The sequence below is a fragment of the Erpetoichthys calabaricus genome, chromosome 4 (assembly GCF_900747795.2).
Source record: "Erpetoichthys calabaricus chromosome 4, fErpCal1.3, whole genome shotgun sequence".
Classification (NCBI taxonomy): Eukaryota; Metazoa; Chordata; class Cladistia; order Polypteriformes; family Polypteridae; genus Erpetoichthys; species Erpetoichthys calabaricus.
The window spans coordinates 106061262-106081873 of NC_041397.2; the positions used below are offsets into that span (position 1 = coordinate 106061262).

Consider the following 20612-nt stretch of genomic DNA (forward strand, 5'->3'; position numbering starts at 1 on the left):
TGTGCTTAGTTCTCCAAGATGTTTGGAACAACCTACCAGCCGAGTTCTTTCAAAAACTGTGTGCAAGTGTACCTAGAAGAATTGATGCTGTTTTGAAGGCAAAGGGTGGTCACACCAAATATTGATTTGATTTAGATTTCTCTTTTGTTCATTCACTGCATTTTGTTGATTGATGAAAATAAATGATTAACACTTCCATTTTGGAAAGCATTCTTTGTTTACAGCATTTTTTCACACCTGCCTAAAACTTTTGCACAGTACTGTATATATGTGTGTGTGTGTGTGTGTGTGTGTGTGTAGTTGTGTGTGTGTGTGTGTGTATATATACAGTAATCCCTCCTCCATCGCGGGGGTTGCGTTCCAGAGCCACCCGCGAAATAGGAAAATCCGCGAAGTAGAAACCATATGTTCATATGGTTATTTTTAGAATGTCATGCTTGGGTCACAGATTTGCGCAGAAACACAGGAGGTTGTAGAGAGACAGGAACGTTATTCAAACACTGCAAACAAACATTTGTCTCTTTTTCAAAAAGTTTAAACTGTGCTCCATGACAAGACAGAGATGACAGTTCTGTCTCACAATTAAAAGAATGCAAACATATCTTCCTTTTCAAAGGAGTGCAAAGCAAGCAATCAAAAAAAAAAATCAATACGTGCCCTTTGAGCTTTTAAGTATGCGAAGCTCCGTTCAGCATGTCCTTCAGGAAGCAGCTGCACACAGCCCCCCTGCTCACACCCCCCCTACGTCAGCGCAAGAGAGAGAGAGAGAGGGAGAGAGAAAGTAAGCTGGATAGCTTCTCAGCCATCTGCCAACAGCGTCCCTTGTATGAAATCAACTGGGCAAACCAACTGAGGAAGCATGTACCAGAAATTAAAAAGACCTATTGTCCGCAGAAACCCGCGAAGCAGCGAAAAATCCGCGATATATATTTAAATATGCTTACATATAAAATCCGCGATGGAGTGAAGCCGCGAAAGGCGAAGCGCGATATAGCGAGGGATCACTGTGTATATATATATATATATATATATATATATATATCTATATATATATATATATATATAAAATGTGTGTATTTATATATATATTGTGACAGTTTAAGGGTCCCCTTGAACCCTCAGACCACACGTCTGACACCAGGTAAAAGTCCAATAATTGAATTTATTTGAACAATACGTGCACAAAGCACCCCTCCTCTCCACAATACTCATATAATACACAATACTAATCACTACAATAATCCTCCACACTCCTAGATGCGTTGCCACCCTTCCACGCAGCTCAGCTCGCCGTCTGGGATTTCCCATGGTCCTTTTATAGTCCCTGACCCGGAAGTGTTTCCAACCCCCCAGTCCATGTGACCTTTCCATCACTTCCGGGTCAGATAAAAAGTTCTCTTCTTCATCCCGGAAGCACATCATTCCTCCTGTCGCTGTGACTAAGACATACTTCTTGGGCGTAGGGCACGTAATAATCCTTGGGCCTCCCTGCAGCTTCCTCTAGCGGCCCCCATGGTATCCAGCAGGGCTGTGGATAAAAACCCCATTGTCCAGGATTCCCTGCTGGCCTTCGGGGCACCTCCATGCTGCAGGGAGAGCTCCACCTGGCAGCTTGGGGGTCTTGGCCGGGATGAACGGCCGGCCATATTCCACAATATATATATATATATATATATATATATATATATATATATATATATATATATATAATATGTGTGTGTATCAAGGTTATTATAGTGTCCAAGGTTATTATAGTATCCTGCATCGTGTATTTTTAGTTTTAGTTTAGTTTTTATTTTACAAAGACATTTCTATTTTATTTTTATATATATTAGTTTCGGTTTTAATTTTAGTAATTATAGTATGGTTAAAGAGCTACTATGGAATTTAGTTTTGTATCACGATGAGACAGAACTGTTTACTTAACGGGTTTGGATATAATATGAATTTAATGTTAGTGGAAGCTTGCTACACTACACAACACACTTTACTATTTGGTTTTGTTTTTGTCTTATAAAAGCAAGTATAATCAAAACCAGGTACTGAATATGTACAATTTTACACAATTTTATAATTTTTTAAATATTTTTTATGTCATTCGTGCTGAACAAATCTGCGCTGACTGTTGGCACTTTTTTCCTTTAAAATTTGCCCAGAATGGGGCCAATTTGTAATGAACTTTAGGTGAATTTTAAGGTTTAAGAGTTTTTTACTCTGTCTACAACACACAAACATATCCCGCTCCAACGACAATGTGTTTATAATGAATGCCTTCAATATTTCATTCAAAAATCTCAAACACTGGCCTTTGTTATTTTCTATCAGTCATATTGATCTATGATTCCATCTCAGGCACAAACAATTTATAGACAGAATTTTGAACCTGCAGGCCTGGAAAGATATAAAAAAAATAAGAAAAGAGTTTCTACTGTGTTCGGACAGGTGTGACTATGAAAATCACAGGGGTTAAGGAAGAACAGGACTCTTAGGCTTGACTGAGCGTGCAGACCCTACCTAGCTGTATTGAGGGAAACAAGAAAAACAAACATGTAGTGTGAAGGTTAGGGGCAGTGAGACTTTAAAAGCCCACCATAAGAACAGTAAACCCATAATGAGCAGAGCAAGAGCAGGTAATAGGAGTACGGACAGGTATAAAACAACAGAGACAGCGTCTGAGATTAAGAACAACATATACATTATCTAAACCTGTTTATCCAGAGTAGGATTGCAGGAAATCTGGAGCCTACCACAGCAGGTTTGGATGTAACGCAGGAAAAATCCCTGGTATGCAATATGTATGATAAGGCTGATGTTAAGAACTAAAAGAATATGATATTTCAACTATCTATTTTGAGAGAGAAAAACGTTGAAAAAAGGGAGACAAATATTTTAAAATATAATTCTGCTAATGGATTACTTTTACAATATCAGGTATTTTGAGTTGTGAATATGAACTAAAAAAGATAAATTAATAAATATGGAATAAATACAAAAACCCATTAGTATGTTTTAGTTTTTCATCACTTGTCAGACTCTCTACCTTTGTTTGTATCGCTTCATTGTTAAACAATGTTTTTAAAGCAAAAGTGATTGGTCAGCAAAAATATGCTGATCTTGTATGATGACCTAGTCAGTCTCTCGATCAGTGCCGTTTTATTTCCAAAAACCGGGAGTGCTCTCCCCTCGACTTTCTTGTGTACTCAGATATGGGGATGGATATAATTGAGGAGTAAACCGCAAGACAATGATTATATTTTTATATTATGTACATTTAAGGAACCATCAACAACAAATCCAATTAAATAATATATTGAACAATTATTATACAAAGTAAAGTTTAATAAATCAGACTCTGCATTGTAGATGTGGGGAGAACTGGCAGAGCTAACAAAAATTGTACCAAGTAAACATTGAGGCAAGACCCAAACAAATTACTTACTTGGTTTGTCTATACCAGTGATGGCACAAGTTACTCAATTTGTTAATGCCAAAATGAAGTTTATTTAGTGTTTAAATGCTTCGAAGGGGCAAGAGATATCTCCCTATTAATACACCATGTACCATGTTAACAGAGAAATATGCAGTTAGCAGGACAAATAAAACAGCATCCTTCAATGTTAAATATCAAACTGCGAACTCTGAATTTGTTTCATTCGTTTGACAATTGAAGGCCAAACTAACATCATTAGTATAACCTATAAGTGAAAGCACATATCATATATTTGAATGGTACTATGAACAATGTAATGCTGCCTCACTGTTACAATTTTTTTGAGTACAGGTAACAGCCCAAATAATTGTCTATTTCTGGATTTGTGCACAGGAATAAGCAATAATAAAAAAGTGATCACTCATGTAAGAAACCTGGAAAACATCAAAACAAAGGCTGTTTAACAGGAGTTCTGGAATGAAGGATTCCTATAAAACTAACATTTGATTTCAAACAAAGCTTTTTGGGGAAAGATATCAAAAAAGTGAGCAACAGATTTGGAAAAATTTAAACACAATGAGTTTCTGATATTTAAAATTTGAATTGATTTGAATAATCTGTTATAATTTTTTAACCGCTAATGATACAACTATAAAACCTTACAATTACACATGTTAAAAACTTAACAGTGGTTCATGACAAACCAGACTTTAAATCATGCTACAAAACAATTTTAAAGAGGTTTTTCTAATGGAATTATCCAGAATTATCTCGGAAATCAACAACTGAACAGTAAATGTGTAATGTTTGAATTTTATATTTAGTATCAGTTTTAAGCAGTATTTTTCAGCTAATAGACAGAAAATGTCAGAATAAATTTAAAATGTGCACATGTGAAGATAAATAAGGTAGTTTATGACAATATCATTCTTTATAATTCCTATGCTGAAATCCTCCCAAGATTATAAACCCCTTATTTGTTGTTACACTGGGGAGATCCCCCACCTCTGCCACACAGTAAATTTCAAGTCCTGCATTTTATTTGATATTTATGAAAGCCAGTATTTATTTACTCAAACGATAGTTGGGTAACTACATGATACACGTACCAGAATCTTAAAGTTGTTGTTACTGTTAGTATTTATATATTTTTTTATTGTATTACAGAAAAAGGCACAATATTGTTCACTTCAAAAGTGGACTGTTTTTAATAAAAGGTATCGAAAGGTATAAAATCGTAAAATTTTGATGGTATTGGTGTCGAACACAAAATTTCTGGTGTTACGACAATAATAGTACAGTATAAGTACATACATACATACATACATATGTAATTTTTTAAAGATGTTTAATAGGAGGTCATAAGCAGTTTACCATTACCATCTAATGTTTTTTTAAGAGTTTGGAGAGGTTACTGCAGTTGCATGTTTTTAATTCTTAAGTAGTGGTAGCAAAGTGCTTAATTCTTCAAAAATAGTCATCTGTATAAGTTAAAGAAGTAGTAAGTTTCTTGAAATAAAAATCGTTATATCCTTCACTTATTTAACTAGCTAGGTAAACATAATTTCATGTGCCATTGTAAAATAAGACGCCTTGGCACAAGACAAAGGTTTGGGGCAGCCACCTGTGTACTTGACCGTGGCTGCAAAAATGAACAAATTGTTCAACACAATAAGTGTACAGAATGGAGTCCAAAACAGAACTGTTCAACAGAGGAAGGGAGTGGGTTTCTATAGGGAGGTTGGCGAAAGTGATGTGGTCCTCGGGACCGGGACAGGAAGTGACGTGGTCCTTGGGGCCGGGACAGGAAGTGATGTCCCTGTCTGCGGGGACAAAACAAGAGGGTTTAGTGCACCCCACCACCCTCCGGCTGGGCATGGAATTCCTTTCTTTTGGTCCCTGTGGCTGGCTCCCATGCGCACGTGTGTGACACATCTCCCCACCTAATTACCCCCCCCCCCCCCCCCTCCGGCCATGAGGTTATGACACCTGAAAAGGGCTTTGGCATTGCCTTGCAGGGAGACCCGACAATAAACAACTGAAAACTTGTAAGGCTGCAGATCCAAAAACCACCTCGTGACACGAGGATTTGACTCCTTGTGCAAGGCCATCCACTGTAGTGGTGCATGGTCCGTAACAAAGGTGAACTCCCGGCCTAAAAGGTAGTATCTCAGCTGAGTAATCGCCCACTTAATCGCCAGGGCTTCTCGCTCCACTGCCACATACCTGGTTTCTTGGTCCAATAGTTTTCCGACTCAGATACATGACGGGTGGTGTTCAACTCCGTTGACACTCTGGCTCAGCACGGCACCCAGGCCCTGTGACCAAAGCGTTGGTCTGGAGGATGAACGGTAAGGAAAAGTTAGGAGCTTTCAATACCGGAGTTGACGTAAGGGCTTGTTTTAGGTCACAAAATGCAGTTTCTGATTTATCATCCCATACCACATAATTCGGGTTCCTCTTCCTTGTGAGGTTTGTCAAGGGTGCCGCACTCTCTGAGAAACAGGGCACGAACTGGCGATAGTACCCCGCCAATCTGAGAAATGCTTGGACCTGCCTCTTGGTTTTTGGACGGGGCCAATTTAAAATGTCATTGACTTTGGAACACTGTGGCCTTATAGTACTCCGGCCCACCAGGTAGCCCAAATACTTGGCTTCAGCCAACCCAAAGAAACATTTTTTATGGTTAATTCGTAGACCAGCTTCTCCTAATACCAGTAATACCGCTTGTACCTGCTGTAGGTGTTCCTTCCAGGTGCTGGAATAAATGACAACGTCATCCAGGTAGGCAGCATTGTATGCGTTATGGGGACGGAGCACTTTGTCCACCAGACGTTGGAACATTGCAGGTGCCCCATGTAACCCAAATGGAAGGACACGATACTGCCAGTGTCCACTAGGGGGTGCTGAACGCGGTCTTTTCCTTCGCTGAATCCATTCATGTAACCTGCCAGTACCCTTAGTCATGTCAAGAGTGGTCAGAAATTTAACTTGTCCTAGCCGCTTGAGGAGGTTGTCAATTCACGGCATTGGATATGCATTGAATTGGGAGACATGGTTAAGCCTACGGAAGTCATTGCAGAACTTCCAACTCCCGTCAGGCTCAGCGACCAATACGATGGGACTGGACCAAGAACTATGACTTTCCTCTATTATACCTAGTTCCAGCATCCGTTTGATCTCCAGCTCCACTTCTGCCCGTTTTGCCTCGGGAATCCGGTACGGGCGTTCTCAGATGATTACTCCGGGTTCCGTCACTATGTCATGCGCAATCAGGGAGGTCCGTCCCAGGTGTTCGCTCACTACCTCAGGGATAGACGAGACAACTGATTCCAGTTCTCTTCTTTGACTGGTGGTCAAATTAGGGCTGAAGTTAAGGTCTACTTTATGAGCAAAGAAAGAGCGGAGCTGTCCGGAGGAGAGATCAAGATCCCTGTCCTTCCACGGTTTCAGCAAGTTGACATGGTATAACCGCTCGCTTGGCTGACGATTTGGTTGTTTTACCAAATAATCAACAAGCCCTTTCCTCTCCTTAACTTCGTAAGAGCTTTGCCAATGAGCCAACAATTTAGAATGTGAGGTAGGAACCAGTACCATGACACGGTCTCCCAGCTAGAACTCCTGAAGAGATGTGCCGTGGTTGTCCTTTTCCAAGTGACCTTTTAATATAGGCCGGATTTTAGCGAATCTATCGCGTAACTGCGCAATATACTCCAATATGTTAGTTGAAGTGAGAGCCTCTTCCTCCCAGCCTTCCTTTAGGATGTCCAATATGCCCCGAGATTGTCATCCATATAGTAATTCAAAGGCGGGAGGAACCCCATAGAGGCTTGTGGGACTTCCCGATAGGCAAAAAGGATGAGTGGGAGGAACTGGGATCCTCACTGACCTCCTTGCGTAGCCTCTGTTTTAGGGTCTGATTAAACCTCTCTACTAAACCATCGGTTTGAGCATGATACACCGCGGTTTTCAAATGTTTGGTTTGCAGTAACTTAGCGGTTTCCCTGAACGTTTCTGAGGTGAATGGCGTCCCTTGTTCCGTTAGGACTTCCCTAGGGATGCCAACGCGTGAAAAGACCCCTACTAATTCCCATGCGATAGTTTTGGAGTTAGCTGAGCGCAGTGGAACAGCTTCAGGATTTTGGGTCGCATAATCCACTAGGACCATTATATATTCATGTCCACAGGCCGAGGGCTCCAGGGGTCCCACCAGGTCGACCCCAATACGCTCGAAAGGGACGTCAATCGGGGTAGGGGAATGAGAGGAACACAGTCTCTCCTAGGAATCTGTCGTACTTGGCTCTCTGGGCAGGATGCGCAAAAATGGGTGGACCTCCTCATGATTCCTGGCCAAAATAATCTGAGTTTGATATGCTCGAGTGTCTTTTCAGGACCCAGATGGGCTCCCAGGAGGTGGGTATGTGCCAAATTACAGACCTGACGCCGGTAGGTCTTGGGGATTAGCAACAGGACTCGTTCCTCCCCCGTCATGTTCAGCTACCCGATATAAGAGATCATTATTTAGCACAAAGTGAGGACCTTGTGGCATAGGATACTGTGCGATGGCCATCTATCAGGACTACTGCATTTTTAGCGAATTTGAGGAAGTCGTAATTCCATTGCTCCCTTTTAAATGAGACCGGTGTTTGTCTGAATTGAAAATGCAGACCTGTGAGACGGTCAGTGGCAACCTCAAGGGGCGTGGTCTCCCCCCTTGCCGCTGCGGCACTTGGAGATGACGTATCAGCGTGCGACGGCCCAGGGATCTCCACATCATTGTTTGAAGCCTCTGTCTGTCTCTCTACCAACTGTAAACATGGCGTGGAACCAGCCAAAGACGCAGTTTCTGTGTCCATTACTAGGCCCAATAAACATCTTGGAGTGGTGAGGGTTATACCACTTTAACTATCTAACCAGTCTTGACCAAGTATAACCGGGGATGGAGGATTTTCCATAAACGCCAACGCCAGCTTTTTTTACTGTCCCCTCATGGCTGATATAGCAGAAGGCAGATATATTGGCGGACGTCCCCATGTATACAGGTTAGACTCGTCTTCAGTTTAAGCCATTTTCACGGTAAAACCAAATGGCAAGCAACAATGGAAACGTTACTGCCGGAATTGAAAAGGGCTGGTGTTTTGAAACCATTTACAATCACCTCTCCCGTATGCGAGAATGCCAGAGGATTAGCAAGAGCACACACACACACTTGCTCTGTCTTACCACAGACCCCCTTGTCACTGTGGGGAGGCAGCCGCTGCGTATCAGGAGGTCGCAAGGTCTGCTCCATCATGTGGCTACGGAGCTCCGGTATAGAGACTATCACGTCCAGGTTCACCCAGGTTATTTTCTGGTACTCCCGGGTAGGTAACCGCTCGTGATGTCTCTATTATTTCAATGAGGGAGGCCATGTTTTTAATTGGCTGTCCCCAGGCCGGCTGAGCGAGGTCACTGGGAAGTGCTCTGAGCAGTAATGCACAGGCTACCTGCTCCACAATTTGCCATGGGCTATTGTGACCTGGCCGTAACCAGAAGCTGACTTTAGTCCATAACCTTATGGCCTGCGGAGCGGTTGGCAGATGGGGTTTATATTCCCACTGAATCACCTTCCTTGCCTGCCAACCTGGGGCCTCCTCCCAAGAGCCCATACTCAGTCCCCAATGATCCCCTTTTTGAGCCTGGCTCTAGTCTGTGGGCCCTTCGTCCACCTGCTCAGGACTTTAGATTACAGCCCTGGGTCAAAGCACCCCTCGGTTCCCCTCTACCCACACCAACTGCCTCCAACCCAGCAACGCAGACACAGTACTTTCCAACCTGAGTCCTTAATGGCTGGAGGTTTGGACGTTGTGTCAAGGCTTTTTTGAGGTTCTTCTCTGGTCTTGTTACGGAGGCCATCCTGCCGACTACTCCACTGTAAAATAAGACGCCTTGACACAAGGCGTGAATTTCCCCTTGGGATTAATAAAGTATCTATCTATCTATCTATCTATCTATCTATCTATCTATCTATCTATCTATCTATCTATCTATCTATCTATCTATCAAGACAAAGGCTTGGGGCAGCCACCCGTGTACTTGACCTTGGCTGCAAAAATGAGCAAATTGTTCAACACAGTAGTGTACAGAACGGAGTCTAAAACAGAACTGTTCAGCAGAAGAAGGGAGTAGGTTTTTATAGGGAGGTTAGTGGAAGTGATGTGGTCCTCGGGGCCGGGACAGGAAGTGACGTGGTCCTCGGGGCCAGGACAGGAAGTGACGTGGTCCTCGGGGCCAGGACAGGAAGTGACGTGGTCCTCGGGGCCGGGACAAGAAGTGACGTCTTCAGAGCTGAGGCAGAAGTGACGGCTTCGTATTCAGGTGGAAATTCCCGTGTCTGGTCTGTGGGGACAAAACAAGAGGGTTTAGTGCACCCCACCACCCCCACGGCTGGGCATGGAATTCCTTTCTTTTGGTCCCTGTGGCTGGCTCCCATGCGCATGTGTGTGACACTATGTAAAGCTGAGAAAAATAGAACATTTGTAACATATTAGCACAAAGTAAGAAAAATGTTTGTACAAAAAATTCACATACAAAGAATAACATACAGGACAGTATTTGACACAACTTTTTACTGCCTGTTTTCCATAAGTTGATTAGAAGTCTCCCATTGCTCAAATGGGTTCCTAGCTAACTGTTTTCTCATGCTCCCCACCTCTCTGAGTTGATCAATGCTAGGACCGAGACTCCCTTTGAAACCACACAGGCCAATGGATTTTTGTGAAATGGAGCGTCTTTTTTCCTCCTCTCATCTTCCACAGATCCACATGTGCCATATCCTTTTCTGTTTAGGATGTTGCAGCATTTTAGTTTTGTTAAAACTTTGTTTTCTCTGCCATTTTTAGAACAGTTTTAAAGTTTGCCAGACTAATGCAGAAAAATATACAACAAGGAAATAATCATTTTAACTTATTAATAATAAAATAAACCAATGTAATATTTCATTTTAATTTTTGTTACTATTGATCAAGGGCAGAAAGCTATTGTTTTGGACACAGTCATTAATAATTATTTTCATCCTTTCTTAAAATAAATGCCAGAATAGCCTGAATGTAGAAGCAGATCTACACTTAGTTATCAAAACTAGAGCCTGATGTAAAGATCATGCATGCCATGAAGCAGGCTCAGCCTTCACATTAACTTTTAAAATTTATGAGTCATTTTCCTTTATTTTGTAACTCATCTTCTCATTCTTTTTATCTGAATTCATACGTAATCTTTGTGAATTTTAGGATTTCTTATTTTTGTTATGTATCAAACCATACTCGTACATTAAGAAATAATGTATTAAAATAGCATTTGGTATACATGTAAAAATTAACAGACTCTCAAACTTATCTGTAATTCCCTTTTAAAAGCCCCAAATGCTATGCAAATAATACTCACCAGCATTCTAGGTTTTTCAAGGAGGAAACCATTGTTTTGAGAAAGACTCCTTTACAGAAGTTATAGGCAGTGTTGAGAGGTGCTGTGAATTCTCAGTCAGGTGATTTTTTCTGTTGTTGCTTTTTTTGTTGTTGTTCTGCATCCAAACCAAAAACCACAGGCGGTTTCTTAAAATAAAATTCTAGTTTTTTAACACTCTGTTACCTTAGGTTCAAAATTAAATTTTAAAATACATCAATTTAGTCTTCACCCTGAAGGTATATTGACTAATAAAGGGTATACATTCAAAATATCTTACTTGTAACTGCCTACATTGCCACATCTGACAATATAGCAAGTTGACAGTTTAAAGCAGCCTTTTGTTCACCAGGAAACGAAGGACTGTCAGTTTACAGTAAAATTTTTACTGCATTTATAAGCAATTTGGTAGTAGTCTGAAGGCCTTTGAGGAGCAACTTAGATAGTTAAGACAAAGTAAAATATATATTTTTATATATATTTGCATGGTGGTGTGAAAAAAGAGAGAATAAGTAAGGATTACACTTACAGTGAACGTGACAATGAAAATAAGCAGCCATCCAGTATCTTAGTTTGAACTGTACTGGTGTAGAGAGATGAATGACAAGCTGGATGTTGAGAATTTGAAGAGACCTTATGCTTTTCAACATCTAGTATGTTATTTCAGTGTTGTCATTGCAAGGGTGTAACCACACTTGTTAGTATTGATAAGAAGGGGGGAAAATCCCCGGCAATTTTGCAAAGCTGAAAAGGGCTGTAAATTGCAAAAATATACAGTAGGTGACAGTGTTGCCTATGAATAAACCTTCTGGCCTGCCATGAAACGCTTGCATGGTATTATGTATTTTTTAATTTTTACATTTTACTGAGCCTGGAAGTACACCCCTATTTTTCTAGACACAGTATGCTGGGAGTTGTTTATTTTCGACCGTTACATTGCCAGCTATACTCTGCAGATTAAGAAAAAGAGTGTTGAGAAAGCTAAGCAAGAAGAGAAGATGTCCAAAGAGTTTGCAGCGATGGAAGAAGCTGCACAGAGAGCCTATGAAGAAGATCTGAAAAGACTACAGGCCGAAGTAGGTAAGGGATGACAGTAGAAATTTCTGATGAGGTTAATGTACATTGTAAAGCATACATGATAGAATGCTTAAACATGCATTTAGCAAACATGCATTGCATAGAAATTACATAGGCATGTATAACAACACAAAAAATGTCATGTAAGATGTCCTGTAATTTTGTCCCTGCTGCAAGAAATAATCCAATTACAGCAAAATATATTGCATATAAAGTTTCTTCAAAGATTTGTAGTTTTTTGTTGACCTCTCAAAGTAGAATTATTTCCCTGAAATATTAAACCTGCTTCATTTTGTTTTGGGAAGTTTTTAATGCAAAATTCTATGTCAGATGTTACTGTTGAGGTAGTTATTGTAATAAATGTTTTTGATAATATATGTAAAGCAGTAAATGCAGTTTTAGGTATTTGTGTATTGCTTTAAGTGATAAGATATTAAACATACATATCAGTTAAAGATTTCATCCTTTATTAATAGTTGCTGGTAAAGCAATATTGTTTTACTTTTTAATTCTTTTAACACTGCTGGGGTACTGTTATTGTTTCAAAACTTTTGGTTACTTTGATCAAGATTCAAAAATGATCTCAATTTAGATTTAAATTGCAAGGTGATTTAAATACATTTGGAAAATGAGAATGATCATGTTTCAAGTCAAGTAAAGTTGTCTAGTACTATTGGATCTCTCCGTATTTTACTTAATGGCTTCAGCATATGATCTTACTAACATTTTCTTTAGATAAAACTAATTCTGGCAGAGCTTGGACTAATTTTCTAGTTAACTTAACAGTGTTTTTGCATTTTTTTGGAACCCTGATTTGATTACCAGCTTGGATGCCTTACATCTGTATTTTGCATGTTTTTGCTTTTTGGGGACCTAGTTTTACTTTCTACAGTGATTGATGATTTCCTACCCCGGGATGGCAATCCATTTAAACAACAACTTTACTTTAGAATCTGATTACCTTTCTGTAATTAATGTAAAAAATAACCTAAAAACTGAAAAATTTTCCACTTTTTGTATCCAGCCTGACTTTGGATTTTATAAAACATGTTTATCCATGTACTGTGTAGCATTCATTAAGCAGTTTTGTTGAATCATTTTGATTATTCAGTAAAATAGCTAATGTGAAACATTTCTGATGCTGGCATGAAAAGTAACACTAATCCTTGGGCTATCCTTACCCATGCAATGCTAAAGAAAACAACCATCTGTTTAAACGTTGGTAGAATTCCCCAAAATATGTATAACAATACATAGTATTATTTACAAACAGAAGATATTATAGAGAGTAAGGATATATTCCAATCATAAGTAAACTTGGAGCTATGGCCAATTAAGAACCTATGTTAAAAAATTCTTCCCATTTGAAAATGTTACTTTTAGTAATAGTCAGATTATTTTGAATTATAGTCATGTAAATCATCCATCCATCCATCCATTTTCCAACCCGCTGAATCCGAACACAGGGTCACGGGGGTCTGCTGGAGCCAATCCCAGCCAACACAGGGCACAAGGCAGGAAACAATCCTGGGCAGGGTGCCAACCCACCGCAGGACACACACAAACACACCCACACACCAAGCACACACTAGGGCCAATTTAGAATCGCCAATCCACCTAACCTGCATGTCTTTGGACTGTAGGAGGAAACCGGAGCGCCCGGAGGAAACCCACGCAGACACGGGGAGAACATGCAAACTCCACGCAGGGAGGGCCCGGAAATCGAACCCAGGTCCCCAGATCTCCCAACTGCGAGGCAGCAGCGCTACCCACTGCGCCACCGTGCTGCCCATGTAAATCATTATGAAGTAAAAGAAATATGAACATGTCAACACTAAACTTCCATGAAGTTCCATAGAGCACCAGATTGACGTAACCACCATCTACAGACTTGTTTATACTTCACATATTCACACTGGTTGCAGGGAGAGCACATCATAAATTATATCGGACACGGTGACATCATCCTCGGGCATGACTATCTACTTGCACAGCGTATGGAATTTTTTCTAACTAAGAGGTGATTCAGGCATGGCACCATATACCCTAAACAGGGAATTTCCAGGAGACACTTGATACATGGATGCCAGAATGATGAACAAAGATCAGAATATGACACAACAGGTCATCACAGTGCAGGGAAGACATGCACATATATTTGAAATGCATTTTTTCATGTGCATTACTCACTGTTACTCACTGCTTTTGGTAAATGGATATGCACATAGTGTACAAGCAAGACAAGTAATAGGTTTAGCTGTAAAGCAACTGGGGCAGCAAGTGCAAGAATGCCAGATGTAAATTTTTAATCCTCTCATTATTTATCATGTTATAGATAAAGTGAAAATTAAAAAGAGAAGAGGACAAGGTGAACCATTCCAATATTGCTTCAACACCAGTTACAAGGAAAAGGAGTCATAACCAGAAGAAGCATTATGTCAAAACTATATAAAAAATAACTTCCAATACTGGAAGAATTTTTTAGCAGATTAAATATGGAGGATATTCTACAACTAGTAAATAGTGATGACAGCAGGGAGGGAAAAGCATCAGAGCCAAGTCAGATAATGTACCTTGCTGTTAGCAGAGAGGTTTCAGAAGCCACATAAAAGAGGTTCTTTGTTTTAATGCAAAACTAATTTTAATGTTGAAAAAGTGACAAAGCAAGGTCACATTAGACTGTTTACTATAGTAGTCAGCCTGCAATTCTAAACAGATGCTAATGCATTGCTGGGTCATTTTGTGAAATTTATACTGACACAGCAGGTAACTCCTTTCAACTGACAGGACCTGATACTGCTGAGAAAATTACTTGAAATATTCAACAACTTGTTAATCATATGTGATGGCTTGAATGTTCCAACAGCGCTCCAGTCACACATTTTTAAGTGTTCAGCAATAGAAAATGGACATCAACTTTTTGAAATTAGAGGGCTATACTCCATTACAAACAGATCTTGCCTTTTGCAGTCACAACGTTTTAGACATATTACATTTCAGAATAACCCTGAAGGTCAAACTGATGTTTTTGACAGAGAAACTAATTGGTGGGGTGTAAATTAGGCATGAAAGCAAAATTTGAGAATACAATGTTATTGCAGTAATTCAGTTTATTTTTGATAAAATGTTTTTGCTTACACTAGAAAAAGACAATACATCAGCATGACATAATCCTTTAAAATCATCCATTTACTAAAATATTCTCTTCCAAGATGCTGATTTTGTTTATGTTCTGGTCGAAGAGCACTATGCACTCGTGTACAACAAAACTAAATAAGCATTGCTGTAAAGCAGTGGTTCCCAAAGTGTGTGGGGCGCCATGAAATATTACAAAATTTTCATAATTTTATTTACATTTTCAATTCAATGTGATAGGACGCGACATCTGGTGGGTCTGCTGAAAACCAGTAACTCACTTCATAATAACTGTTTGTGGAAGCTTCTACAAATAGTTACTAGATGACGCTCTACAATAATTAAGTTTCTAAGTTAAGTTTTAGTAATTTGTCGAACTTTCTCGGTACCTGTTGTTTGTATATAAATAGCTGTCAGTTTTGCGCGGTCTTAGTGCTGAATTAGTTTTTGGAGATTGTATCAACTGAATATCGTTGTGATTAAGTCAAGTGAAGTTTTTGAAGTATTTTTTCTTTTATGTATTTTTAAAAATGGATCGTTTCTTACTAAACAGTAATAAGCGTTATGAGAGTGAAAATAAAGAGGGCACACCATCAACCAGTGACACTGTCAACCAGAATGTGAAGAAACGCAAATATCGAAAATATGATGACGGTTATTTGGACTTTGGTTTTATGTCGACAGAAGTCAATGGTGAAGAGAGGCCACAGTGTGTACTGTGTATGAAAGTTTTGGCACCAGAGTGCTACTTTACCAGAAAAATAAGAGTTAAATCAACAAAAAGATAGTTTTTATAAGCAGGCATCAATACCAAGCAGTGCTTTGCTAGCATCTTACAAGGTTTAACATAGAATCGCAAAATATAAGAAGCCTCATAGCATCACAGAAGAACTCATTCTACAGGCTGCTGTAGATATGGTGAACATTAGGATTCGTGAGTCTGCTGGGAAGCTGCTTTCAAAAGTGCCTTTGTCCAGTAACACCATCAGTTACGAAATACAGCACATCGCAGAGGACCTCAATGATCAATTAATTCAAAAAATAAAAGGGAAGGAATTTGAGTTGCAGCTGGATGATAATAATAATGATGCTCACTTGATTTGCTATGTATGATGTATAGATGGTAGTAACATTGTAGAAGACCTTCTCTTTTGTAAAAGTATCGATGCTAGTGCTAAGGCTCAAGACTTGTGCGAGATCCTTGATACTTTTATATCCAAAAATAATTTTGGAGTGCACTAAGTGCGTTGGTGCCCGTACTGATGGTGCTCGTTCTGTGTCCAGCTGTTATAGATGATTGCAGGCACTTATTCTAAGCAAAGCCCTGATGCACTTTGGACCCATTGTGTTATTCACAGTGAAGCACTTGTGTCAAAATATCTAAGTCCTACATTGAACCAGATCTTAGAATATGTAGTGAATGTAGTAAACTTTATAAAAACTTGGCCGTTGAAGACAAGGTTTTTCAAAAAGCTATGTGAGGATGTGGGATCCGAGCACATGTCTTTGTTGTACTACAGCACTTTGCAATGGCTCTATCGTGGTAGTTTTGTCTCGTACATTTCAACTGCGACAGGAAAGACCACAAGTATACCGAAAATTTTGTGAATGAAGATTTTTTTGGTAAACCTAGCAAACTTAAGATATATTTTTGAAAAATTGAATACTCTGAATCTCTCCCTGCTGGGAAGCAACATGCACCTTTTAAAGTCGATTGAGAAAATTTGGAGGCAAATAATGTTTCCCCTTGTTACAACAGTTTTTGACCTCCAATGGAGTTGATTTCTTTTGAGGTATAAAATCCATTTTTAAAAAACACTTATCACAGCTTGTCACCTGGTTTGAGAAATATTTTCAAAATGATATAGATAAATTTGCATGGATTCATGATCCATTTAATGCCAGTGCTCCGTCTGAATTTACTGCTGCAGAAGAAGAAAATCTTACTGAGTTGCCTTGCGACAATACATTGAAAACAATTTAGCAGCATGGAATTAACTGAATTTTGGATATCCGTAAAAGATGAATATCCCCTTCTGAGTGGTAAAGCTCAGAGAATTTTAATTCCATTTGCGACTTCTTATTTGTGCGAAGCTGGGTTTTCGGCGGTTGCTGTGGTAAAAAACTAAGTATCGCACGAAAATCAATGTGGAGAAGGAAATGAGGGTGGCTATGTCCAGTTTGATTCCAAGATTTGAAAAAATGTACAGTGATCAACAGGCTCATCCATCCCACTAGTTATAATTAGTTTGAATTTGTTCAATTACATTTTTTGTGATCTTAAATATGTGTTTTATGGTACCCAGAGAGACTGCCATATGCATTTTCTATTTGTCCACCACTGCTAGTGGTATCATTCATTTTTGCATCTTCTGAAACATCATCATAGTGAGCTGTTTGCTGTTAAGATTATAATCCTTTGTGAGGAACTGACAGGTTATTATTACAGACTTAGCTTTCACAATTTTATGCCCTCATATGTGTTGTTATTCCCACTGCTTCAACCTTTCAGGGTACAGTGTTTATATAATTAATTAGTTGTTTCCTCTTTTGTTTCAGAATATTGTGATACACTAATTGTTGGATGTGGTATGACTACACTTTGCCGACACAGTCTTTGGGGGTACCTTTGGTATTTATACTTGAGATAATACAGCAGTACCCTTGCCATTGTGTCTTTCCAGAAATTGGCTTGTTCATCCTTTGTTCAATGTTGCTGCATTTTGCCTGTGTGATGGCCCGGTTTGGCCACAGCCGGCAGCATGGCCTTTGAATCAATGACCGTCTCGATAGTTATATCCAAGGATGAGCTGGGCAGTGAGGATACAAATAAGCAAGTGTAATGTGAAATGTGCAAGTGCTTTTATTAAAATAAGATAGAAAAGTGCAGTGCTGAACTGGATGTTCAAATCATTTGATAAATAGAACATACATGCACACAGTGCAAAATTCCCATCTCCTGTGCTAACAGGACTACACAGGAAGTGGAGATGTCCTTGAACAGGTACAGTTATCCATTAATTCTGTCACTCTTCCTTTCTATCATTCAACCTCACTCTTTCTTCACTCAGGCTCTCCTTTATTCCACTGTGGATGCAGTGTCCTAACTATGACCCACAGAGAGACAGTAAGAAGATTGAAAATAACCACACACTTGTGCAAGCACAATCAACCCTAGTTTCCCAATTAAACATCCAGGGTTCTGCATAAACAAGCACACCACAGAGCCTAAGCCACACTATTTTAATTTTAAAACTTGTACTGTCATGGACCTGTAATGCAACTCATTACAAACTAATAACATATTTTTTTAGGAAAAGCAACAAAGGCTGAAATCTTTGCACCATCAGATGAACCATATGTATAAATTAGCATTCACTACTTTTTTTGCTGTTATATACCAAAATCCTTCATGGTTTACATTTTATACATCTGCTTAATGCCCTCCTTTTCTACTTTGCAATTAAAAAATCCAATAGTTCTGCCTCTGAAATATTTTGATTTGAATCCACAGTGATCTAATTGCTAGTTTCTTTTTAAATACATTGCACCAGGGTGTTACACAATGCTCCCATGTGGAGCACTATATAGATGATATAGACTTAGAATTATGTGATGACAGCAAGGAAAAATTAGGAAAAATTGACTCTAAAAATGGTCATTTTACTTCTAAAAGTAGTAGTATAAATTCCTATCAATAATAAACTATTGTGTCAACTAAAATGTTTTGAATAAGAAAAAACGTAATGAAAGCATCAAATATTCAACAATAAGAATAAGTAAATTTAAAGTAAACATAAAATCTGAAATGTACATATAAACAGAATAGGTAAATTACCCTTTACAGTAAAATTAAATTGTAGCCTCACATAAAAATGAACTTTAGTATTCTCAGATAAATCTAAACCGTTAAATGAGGTACAATGGACCCTTGTCAAAGAAGTCACTAAGTTTAATTTCATTGCTGAAAACGAAAATGTAGATTTAGCACAGATACATTTCTTATCGGTAACTGCTATTTGAAAACAAAGTAGCATTTTTTTTGTCTCATAAAATGAAGCAGCATATATTCACTGATGCTGGCTGTAGTGCTGATCTGTGACAGGTTACTATATTTACCCCAGTGCTAAATACCCTGTCAGAGATATTTTTTGACTATGTGACAATGTAATTGACACTCAACATTTGCTGCCAAGATCACGAATCTCTACTACTTTATCTAATCATAACATTTGGTCTATTCAGACTTTTTAGTAAATTTTTAGACAGTTGCAGAGTACCTTTTTCTCTTCCATAATGGCAAAAAGGGTAAACAAAATAGCACACTTTTAAACTTAAGGTAGATCTTCAAGTGATATTAGAGTTTCTTCAACAGAATTTGGTGCAATGAAAGTATTAAACATTGCTTATGTTTTGCTTGTAAGCACATAGCATATTTAGGTCCATCTTGAAATCTGGGAATGCCTTCATTGTCAAGGCAGGTGTACCATCCATTGATCTCTAACTATTGTGTTTCTTGATCATGTGAAATGTGAAAATGACCTCAGATGCAGTTACAACAGCCTCTGTTTTACCTCATCTAACAAAAGAGTGCAATTTTTGCTTTTGAGCTCTCTTGTGCTTTGTAGAGTGAACGTAAGCTTCAAAGTCTCTGACATGTTTATTTGCTACAGACACTTCAGCTCTACAAATAGTACATTTGACTCTTCACTCTTTTCATCCATGTCGAAAACAGGAATATTTATTTTTTAAGTAGTCTGTAAATTTACACATCCGTTTGAGCGTCTTTTTTATTTATGAACTGGTAGCCATTTTGTCACATGTCCCTGCCCTCTTCCTGTAGTTGTGCAGCATGTATGGCAGAATTTTTCAGTAATGCCCGCTGCAGTAGTAAACAACATTACCCTGCAATCTCAAGTGATGTTTTAAAGAATTGATTAGTGACAGCAAAGCAAAATCAGGAATCTCTTAAGTGTACGAATGCTAGTGTTGCTGCCTCATCCACTGGCCTGAGTTTAAACCCAATGCTTAGTTTCTGGCTACATTGAGTTCATATGTTTTCCCTGGTTTTGCAATGGTTTTTTCCTCTAGGTAGTCCACATTTCTACCTTTGGATATTTGCGGATCTGAAATCCAAAATTGACCCCTTGTTGATTACTATATTGAGTGGGCTCTGCAATGAATTAACATCTCATCCAGGATTGATTGCTGCTTCCTTATGTCTGTTACAGCAGAGATATGCTGCTGTCTCCAGTGACCCTAAATTGGATTAAAGCAGATTTAATTTGGTCATAATTTTGTTTAATACTTTACTAATTGTTTAAAGAAGCTTACCTAACATATACTGTATTTAGTACATTCAGTTATTTCTAAAAGCCCATTGGTTATAGTATGTTGCCATTGCAAATATTTATCAGTAAAAGCTTATTTAAAGTGAAGTGTGTGACAGTGGGCTCACAGCAATATTAAAATAGCTTTATTGACTTTCTTCTGCATATAGCTTTTTCACAAACATTGTTTAAGCAATTTG

At 38.9% G+C, this 20612-nt stretch overlaps 1 protein-coding gene and 1 long non-coding RNA gene across 3 annotated transcripts in view; one reads left to right on the forward strand and one right to left on the reverse strand.

Moving 5' to 3' along the window:
- The window catches only part of wbp4 (WW domain binding protein 4), a 73699-nt gene that overhangs the window by 25492 nt on the left and 27595 nt on the right, over positions 1-20612 (forward strand). Inside the window, exons 1-2 of one of the 2 annotated variants that reach the window (XM_028799647.2) lie at positions 11686-11704; positions 11827-11950. In XM_028799647.2, coding sequence (XP_028655480.1) covers positions 11702-11704; positions 11827-11950 — 127 coding nt within the window. In that variant the 5' untranslated portion in view covers positions 11686-11701. Of the gene's footprint in view, positions 1-11685; positions 11705-11826; positions 11951-20612 lie in introns of those variants that run through there. The other variant, XM_028799646.2, reaches the window with a different exon arrangement.
- On the reverse strand, positions 9584-11559 carry LOC114650169 (uncharacterized). Its single transcript, XR_003715963.2, has 3 exons — positions 11400-11559; positions 10853-10988; positions 9584-9808 (listed from the first exon to the last, which is right to left on the reverse strand). It is a non-coding gene; the product is annotated as an uncharacterized LOC114650169 (long non-coding RNA).